At 34.5% G+C, this 9,739-nt stretch overlaps 2 protein-coding genes across 2 annotated transcripts; both read right to left on the bottom strand.

Moving 5' to 3' along the window:
- Positions 1-216: 216 nt before the first annotated feature.
- Positions 217-2,724, bottom strand: LOC118443603 (NAD kinase 2, mitochondrial). Its single transcript, XM_035870827.2, has 5 exons — positions 2,465-2,724; positions 2,030-2,374; positions 920-1,004; positions 536-794; positions 217-446 (listed from the first exon to the last, which is right to left on the bottom strand). Exons 1-5 carry the CDS (start codon positions 2,722-2,724, stop codon positions 217-219), a joined length of 1,179 nt encoding a protein of 392 aa, XP_035726720.1.
- Positions 2,725-7,401: 4,677 nt separating this feature from the next.
- Positions 7,402-9,431, bottom strand: LOC146872905 (uncharacterized). Its single transcript, XM_085658445.1, has 2 exons — positions 8,206-9,431; positions 7,402-7,693 (listed from the first exon to the last, which is right to left on the bottom strand). The coding sequence occupies exons 1-2, from the start codon at positions 9,429-9,431 to the stop codon at positions 7,402-7,404; spliced, it is 1,518 nt and encodes a 505-aa protein (XP_085514571.1).
- Positions 9,432-9,739: the final 308 nt, after the last annotated feature.

The following is a 9,739-nucleotide window of genomic DNA, read 5'->3' as shown; positions in this document are numbered from 1 at the left end:
TTCGTCGTGTTAAGGAAAGCTCTTTTTCTTTTTAATTTTTTTGCAAAATTAACTCTCTCGAGGTAAGAACATCAATCTACATATATATATATATATATATATATATGTATACTCGAACGTTATATTTTCTCGATTATTTAATGATATTAATCGTTGAATTATTTCAATAAACATTTATGTTAGTTCGTATTCATTTTAACGATTAATATAGTGTCTTTATTGAAGAACAACATTTTTAAGAGCGTCTTCAGGATGGATTTCGAATATAGCAATAGTGCCGTCGTTGAATGGTAGAGTAATACCCCTATCGATAACTAAACCAGCGTCGAAACCATGGGATATGACCTTGATTTTTCGACACATTCCTCTTTCGGGGGAAGATTTCGGTATCGGCCATTTTTTTGCTCTATACAATTCTCGAACCATGTAAGACATTCTTTTGTCTTCTATGTATAATGAAAAATTATTTATCAATTCGAGGAAAAATATTTCTTCTTCGAATATCAATCAACTTCATAAATATTAATAATCATACCTGGATTAAATAAAAGACTACGATGATAAGATTCTATTATTTCTAAAGCCTCATTTTCATCGATCTCTTTTCCCATAGCTATTTTAGTTAATCTTTTAACAGTCTCCGGCACTTGAAGATTCATCGAACGATACCAATTATTTGATCCTGAACCAGTGCATACGCAGATTCCGGAACATTGAATTTTGTAGACATTTTGATCATCGACTTGAATGGTGAAAGTGATCGAGCCCGTTGATAAATATTCTCCCATGTATACCTATGAAAATAAATCTAAAAGACAATTTTCAAAGACATCCTTTTTTACCTAACGAACGTCGTTAATTAATCCTTGAAAATATATTATTATCTCGATAAGAAATGAAAAGATGGAAGCTTTTCAACCTCGTTTAACGCCAGCCACGGCAACACTCTTCGACGAGGTTTCTGAACATCTATTATTTTTCTTTCGGTACTTTTCATATTGGTCCTAGAAAAACGAGACACATTAGTATGGTAATTGCAACGCTGTGATAAAATGATAATTGATTTTAGCTTGACATCGACGGTACGTCGATACGTTTCTCTTCGTGCATGAATATTAATTATTTTGGATCAAAGTTTTTACTTTGCGTTTTTTTCCTTCACTGTCTATCATCCGATTGGGAATTAAAAGCCAGTCGACATTTAACGTTACGTTGCACAATACACGTTAATTACCAGTATTACTGATTTCGGTAAATACGCTCTTATATGTAATTGAAATTTAATGAGCGATTTGAAATAGCTCGTCCGATTCGATAAAAATAAAAGAAGAGAGAGAGAGAGAGAAAGAATTACATCGACGACGAGCTATTCATCAATTTCCCCGTTGGCACTTCGGTTAAATGCAGGACTTCGTTGTATATATTTTAATAAAGTTCCCACGATATAAATAATTGTCAGTAGTTATCTCTCTCTTTTTCTTCCTCTCTCTCTCTCTCTCTCTCTCTCTCTCTCTCTCTCTCTCTCTCTCTCTCTCTCTCTCTCTCTCTCTCTCTCTTGCCTGTCTTGCATCAAGCCATAAAATTTACGTGACGCATAGTTCCAAAGTTATGACCTCTTTGTAAAAGTCATAACTACATAGACCTTGTAATTTGCAAGTTATAACTGCCAAAGTTATAATGTGTATAAACTATAACTTGAAACTGCCTGGTGGTCGAGCAGTGAAAGCAATGAAGACGCATTACCGGTGGCTTTATGAAAACACGGAATCGGTGAATACCTATTGCTTATTTTAAACTTGGAAAAAAGCAAATAGATCGTCTTAACGAGCAAACGACGAAGAAAAGTTCCTATGGAAAAAGCTGCACGATGAACTTATGAAGAATTCCTTTCTTCTTCTTTTTTCTTCTTTCTTCTGCTTTTCTTTTCTTTTTTTTTCCCCCTTCTTAACGAGAATTACGAACGTAATGGCCTTTTTTATTCGGTATTTAAAAAATTATTGTTCAAAGTCTCATTGAATAATCTACTTACTTGGGATCCTTTTCGTAGTCTTTATCTTTCATTATGTCCTTCATCGATTGAATCTTATCGTCTGCTTGATAAAGTTCACGATGAATATCCTCTCCGTACATGATGGTCCTTATTCGATTTCTCATCAACAAATTATATCTCCCTTTTTCCAACTTTTTAAATATATTTTCTATGTCGTTACAATGATCCATCGAAAAGATATGCTCATTGGCATATTTAGGATTTATACTTATTATGGCTTTCTTATTATTTTTTATCATTTGGGATGCTAATAGGAAAGCTTCGTCTCCGCCGATCGAAATCACTAGATCAGCCCATTCAACGTCGTCTTTGCCGTCTTCTGTACTAATTGATTAATTTCTTGTTTCTCTTTTTTTTTTCTTTTTTTTTTTTTTTTTTTTGACGAAACAATCGTGATATACGTAAGAATTTTACCTCTTTATTATACGAAATTTACTCCCCATTTTCTCCATTATCTCGTTTAATTTATTTTCACAATTTATTTGCATTTCATATTCCCTTTTCAAAAAGTTTGAATCCGTACCCAATTGCAATGTCTTAAGTTTATTGCGAAAGCTTATCTCATTGATGTCGGGATATTTCGATCTTATAGAATCCCAGAGTGTTACCTTTTTTATTCCTAGGACATGTTGTGGCCAAAAAGGTTGACAGAGCAAACGTGGTATTAACTTCATAATTCAATAAAAAGAACTTAAAAATTAGGTTAAAAAATATGGAATATTAATCGATTGAAAAAGAAGTAGCTAAATTCACGACGCATAATCTAATGTAAATAAAAATATGTATACGAAAGATCAAAAACAATAAAGATTACGTCTGAAAATTATTTATTCCTTGTTTGGTTTAAGAGAATCTATGGAATTTAGAAGCAGGATTCTGGATTCGTGCGATCCTTAGCAGCATCCTCCGCAATTCGGATTCCCGCCACCGCAGCATTCCGAGCCGAATCGTCTTCTGGTATTTCTTGGGAAACAGCAGGTACCACCACTGCTACCGGCGCAACTGTATATCCTTCCGCAGGATTGACCACCGCATCCACCGCAAGATCGAAGGCCTTTAAGATGGTAAGACTGGCACTTGCATCTGATGTAAGGAAAAAAACGAAAAACATCAAGATATTTCGTTTCCATCCAAAGATCTATAAAGTTCTGAGAACTGTGACAAGGTTCGATTAAAATGAATTATGTCAGGAGAATAAAGTAAAATATTTATCAATTAAATTGTTTCTGAAATTGCTTAGTCAAATTCAACAATATATCAAGTTTCGATCGAATACATTTATGTATATCACTCACTGACAAGGAAGTTCCTTTGGTTGTATCCTACAACAACGATTAATCTCATCAGAACAAGCTGGTCCACCGCAGGAGTTGCAAGGACAACCCTTTCTGTCGATGCAAGGATCTACCCTTCCGCAGGAAGCACGATTATGAAATCTCACTGGAGTACATATATGTGGTGATCTTAGGCAGGGTGGTGGCGAACAAGGTGTCGACCGACAGGAAACTTGTGGTCGGACTGGTGAGCAGCATGGACCACGTGGATGCTCCCGTCTACCGAAAATCGTCCAATGTTGTATGGGTTTGTACGATCTTCCGCAACCACCTCGGATCCTTCTATCTTCGTTTCGATGTTCTGGACCACCGCAGCATTCCTCATCTTCTTGCAATCTAAGCACGTTTTCGTTGATCAGATTGTGGGACCAAGAATATTCATCTTCGTCCATGTTCTCCCAAAACATTGCATTCGAAACGTTATCCTCTTTATTGTTATGCAAAGGCTTCATGTCTATGTCGTTCAGATTCTCTACAGTGGATTGATCTGTGAATTCCATTGGATGGTGAAATTTATGTTTGTCTTCTAAATCACATTTATTTCCACCGCCTCTAAGACGTTCCCCTTTTTGTTCGAGTTTAAATGCCTGACTCGATGACGATGACGAATTCTTACGTAGCAGTATTTCCTTTGAAAAATTGTTGTCTTTGTAGCTTTTAATATATCCTGCACGTTTCATATTATACAGAAAAAGACGAGAACGATTTTTCGTTTGGCAGTAACTCCTTAAAATAGTTTTTCCAATGAAAGAAATATTTACCAAACGTCGATTCGGACAGTTCTTTCTGCAAAATATTCATAACGTTGATTTAAACTACAATCGGTAATTCCTTGATTATAATCTTTTCCATAGAAATCGACATTTCTTTCCATTTCCTATTAACAATCGACTCGATCGAAGGAAAACGAATTCGTCATTTTCGTATTTTAATTTCTGCATGTCAATCGAGACAATCAGAGCAAATGAAATCATACATATATATATATATATATATATATATATATATATATATATATATATATATGTATAAATATGTATTTCAGAACGAATTTGTTTCTCTTTTCTTCGTTGCGAAATCAAATTACTCAGGCGAGATTAAAAACGAATTTAAGAATATACGCGTTAAAATATCTGACGAATTAAAATGCTGAATATCGAATAGATAACTATGATCAAAATAATCATACCAGGATAATAAATTTATCATCAAATATACCTCGTTTTCCTTGTAATGTCACTTTTCGTAATTTTCCTTCGAGAACTCGATTTGAATGTAAGAGCCAACGTTTCCCATATCGAATAGTATCGACGATATTTATTTCTAACAATGTCTACGACGTTTTCTCGTACGCACATTGAAATGGCTGATGGAACCAACGGAGTGGCCGTTGTTACTCGTCGAAACTTCCTAGAGGAGCTCGTACTCCCAGCAGCCATTATGTTTTGCTTACGTCGAAAGTTCCAACGACGTTCAGGGACATCAGGAACGACGCTACTAGAGTTGTACGACGAGGGAACGCACTCTGCAGAAACGCTTGCGCGTCCAACGCAATTCTTGCTACGGAGACAGCTTTCCCAACAACTTTCCTGAGCTTCCTCCAGCGATGCTGGCTGACCACGAAGGCTACTTAGGCTTCTATGAAACCCACGACAAGGAGGATCTTCCGTCGGTCTTCGAAGTAAACTTTCCACCTGGAAGATCGAGTTCTTCTTCCATTGGCAACGAATTCTTGGTATTTCGGTCTTCCTTGAATCTTTACTACTACCACCACCACGTAAACGGCTTCCGCAACGTGTTACGTAAAAGCATGGAAATAATCTTTTCTCGGGGAAACCTATCATGTATGATTATTAATTTGTGATTATTACTTTGTCAAATAATGTTTTAATTATTATGAATGATCTCAAATTCAAGAAAAATCATTTCGCTCACTTGAACATAATTCTTTATCGTCGTAATACTTCTCGTTTATTTGAATTCCTATTAAGATAAAGAAAAAAATTTTACTTTTCTCTCGTGATTAATGTTTTCAATAAAATTCGTTTACCCGGTATACAAGAACATTTTCCTTTACATCCCTGTCCAAATCCTGGACCACAGCCTGGAAGTCCTCCGCAACAATTCGTACACTTACCACGATATCTTTTAATTGGTATCGATGCTTGTACAGATTCGTCCTTAACTATACAACGAATAATTCATGCATATATAGATTAATTTTTTTTTTTTTAGCTTCATCGTACTATAAAAAACTTTACCATGTATGACTAATATCATGGAAGGCGATAGCTCGCTGAAAGATTAAATAAAAGAACTATAATGTATACTCCATATAAAAATAAAGTGAAAACATTATTCCAGCATAAGAATCACTATATCCTACTTGGCTTCCGTCGTAACGGCGACTTCTCTCGTTGTTATAACAGGGTCAATCCTAGAATAATGATCAGGATGGACCTAACAATCGCTATAAAGTGTGGCTTTATATAACGTGCCTTACTTTTGTTGCACCGACGTCGTTCCGAGCGTTTCTTTGGTGGGTCCGATTTTCCTGCGGACAATGGAACACATCGATAGAAAAGAATAGAAATTCTCAACGATAACTTATTGTTGATAAAATCTATCTATATAAAAGTGTATATACCTGCCCGTGACATCATCTTTTTCTCCTTTCAGTTTATAAGAGAACGAAAAATCAAGTCGCAAAAAGATATTTTATCGAAAGAGATCAGAAAAGAAATTTTTTATTTCTTAACTTATTTCTTTTTTTTTTTTTTTCTTTTCTTTTCTTTCTATTATTTACACTGTTACATTAGATTTTTTTTTACTAGCATACTCTCTCTTTTTGAACGGTAATGAAGTTAATTGGATAAAGTTTCTTTTTCTTTTTTTTTTCTTTTATATAAGAAATATCTGCACCTTTTCGAAATGGCAAGGCCAAGGAAACTATTTAACACGTAATATTTTAACGCGTCACTAACCGTTAATGAGCAAAAACCGCAGGTGAAATATAAAGCCGCATAAAGATAATAATTACGGAATAACGAGAAGAGCTCGACTTACTGATATCTTTTCAACATCTCTGCTATTCTTTTCTCTCTCGCTCGTTTGAACTTTCTACCAGAGGGGAAAAAGATAAATCGAAATAAAACGTGAGCTTACGTGAACGCCAACTGAACGTGTTAAATTAAAAGTAATAGAACACGTACTCTCGAAGAGGTTCTACTTTTGCCGGAGGAACTGTCATGATCTTCGATTCGAGTTTACCTGAAAAATTGTCAATTTAAACGAACTACATGTTTGAAATTTAATTTTGTTGGCCAAAAAAAGAAGAAAAAAAAAATAATGTGACGCTTGGAAAATTTCAATGAAGTTTCTTCATTCTTATTGTTATCTCGATTTAATCGATATTTTGATTATGTACCTTCCTTCGCTGTTTTCAATTTTATCGATATATAATACGACTGATAGTAATAACACGATACACTCTTTTGTTTGAAAGATCGAAGAAAAGATCAATGAGATTTTATACGACTATGTCAGACACAAAAATTTTCTTTCGTGGAGCACATCTATTCCAGCTCGAAAATGTAGAATTTATGGATGCATCTTCGCCGTGGCCTTTATTGTTACATTGGATGTAAAATATGCAATAAGATTTTCCTTCAATATTTCGATATATATATATACATATATATATACATATATATATATATACATATATATATATATATATATATATCCACATCTCTATATATCTATGTTAGATTTCTTTTTCTAGAGTTTCTTCTACCGTGTTTTATTTTCCTTTGCAATGCACCATTTGCTTCAAAGAAGTAACGTTGCTTTTGAACCACGTAAGCTGGATCGTCAAGTTATGGAAACTATTTTCTTCTTTTATTTTCCTTCGCTCACTCACATCCTCTATTTATATCTTGTAATATTTTAAAATAAGAAAGAAAAAATACAATATATCAAAGCTCCATCTTCTTATTTATTTTTAACATATTTTCCCTATTCACCCTCTTCGCACGATTCTGAACATTCTTTATCAAAGAATACTTTCGAGTTTCTCAATAAGCAATCCGAAATTTCGTTTCCCTTGTCCTCAGACGTATCTTTCATTCTGGACATATCCTTTATCGTCTGGCCGATGTTCGTTATAGTCGATTGTACAAAATTCTTGCAACTATTCTGTATATGAGACCAAACTTTTCCAATGTCAAAATCCTCGAACAATGAACGTTGGCTGTTCTTTGGATTCTTGTCTTTTTCCGATGTATTTCTTATTTTTGATTCGCAACACCTTTACGAAAAATACAATATGAAAAATTAGGGTTAACGATATAATAGAATATTTCGGATTAATAATCGATAAGATTTTCTAATCATATTAAAGATTCTATTTGAATCGAGATTATATTATATTATATAAAAGATCAAAATGTGTAACATCCAATTAATTGCCTAAAGGTATATAAACCATTTTATTAAGTGATTTTGGATAAAATCAAATTACGTTGAAGATTCATTTTCATCCATCTTCCCGAAGAAAATAGATCTTTTGGGTTCGTTGCTTAATTTATTAGATTATATTTGAAGGAGAACGAGGAAACGATAAAATATCATTTAAATTTACTTTAATATTATGTCTATCTCTTTTATCCTTTTGTATTTTGCTTAATTATTATTCATTAATATAATATACGTATGAAATAAATTTTACGATTAAAATCTACGAGAATTTTAGCTATTCCTTCAGATTTCTTTATAATTCATTTCAAAAGGAAAGTAAAAAAGTAGATAGATACGACTCACCGTGCTCTGTTAGTATCCGAATGAACGTTAGAACTCGTACCGACGTCTCTCCATCGAATATTCTCTCTCCGATCGTAATCCGGCCTTCGTGCTTTCGATTCTACCATTTCGAGTTGACTCCAAGTCGCTTTCTCAATGGAAGAACGTTTTTCCTTTGCAGTGAAACGACTGCAGCAAGGTTCGAGCTCGAGTTTTCTGCTTTTACAACGGCTTCCACACTTGTCGGTCATTGCGTGTACCTCCTTCTCGAATGGATCACCATTCGATTGAACATCTTCGTTCATCGTCGAATGTTTTCTGATTATGGACGATTCGTTCGAACAGGGACAGACATTTGGCAGATTCAAGTTCGAGGACCAACTTGTAGAAAATTCGATCGTGCTCTCACCGGTTTCTACAAATAGACTAGCATTCGATGCCGTACACTCTCGAGAACAAATCCGATTCTTTTTCGAACAACAACAAGCTTCCAAGTTTGACGAAGGATCGTCATTATCATAAGTCGTCCAATCGTAAGTCTCGGGATATTTCTCGATAATCGAGGAATAATTAAAATTCTTGCAATTCTCACAGGAAGTCATATTCTTTTTATATGATGGCTCGTGATCGTTCAAATAAGCTTTAGGATTCTTATGAACTTGTGAATTAGTATTGGGAATGTTCGAGGGAAAAATTGAGGAACAATAAATGGGACAATCCTTCGAGAGTTTAATTTTGCTGTTAGTTTTGAATCCTCTTACGCCGAATGACGAATGATTTATTGGATAATGATTATCGAAGTTCTCGTTATTCCTTTCGATCATTTTACCCGCATCCCTTTTAATTATTCCAGGAATTTCATTTCGATATTGCCTTTTCCATTTACGTTTCGATCGATTTTTCTTCGACTTCGACGATCTGTTCAATGGTCGTTCTACATTAGCACCTAATATCGATTGATCTATTTTCTTAAGATTGTACCTGTTTGAACGATCGATCTCGTCTCGAAATATTATATCATTTAATGATATTATACCAAGCTTAAATCCAATATTCGATGATCTATCCAAATTATTCTTACGATCTGTATTCAAATTCGTCAACGATTCGTTAAACCGTTTTTTATCTTTTCCCTGAGAGCTCTGGGATTTTTCCAAAAACGTAATATTTCCTTGGCTCGAAGGATAGCACGTGTTTCGATTTACTCTGTAGAGATGATTGATGTTATCCGAACGATTGTCGCACATCTTCGATTATTATACTTTTATCTCAAATTTCTTAATGTATATGCAGTAATTATCTCACATTTTAAACGAAGATCCAGTTATTCAGAAGGGCCTTTCGGCGAAGCTTCGTAAGAGGGACATTTTTGAATTAGAATTTAGGATTTAGAATTTAGGTTATCCATCGTTGTCAAATCATTAGGCCAGAATTATGGTTAGGGTCATAAAAAAAGACGGGAAAAAAGCAGATTGAAGAATCTCACGCTCGTCGTTTCACCGTCTTTTTTCCATCGACTCGTTTGGAGTTTCCTCTCTCTCTCTCTCTCTCTCTC

The sequence above is a fragment of the Vespa mandarinia genome, chromosome 7 (genome assembly GCF_050613455.1).
Source record: "Vespa mandarinia isolate Hongniang chromosome 7, ASM5061345v1, whole genome shotgun sequence".
Classification (NCBI taxonomy): domain Eukaryota; kingdom Metazoa; phylum Arthropoda; class Insecta; order Hymenoptera; family Vespidae; genus Vespa; species Vespa mandarinia.
Note: the sequence above shows the minus strand (reverse complement) of the source record. Positions and strands in the feature narration are given on the sequence as shown.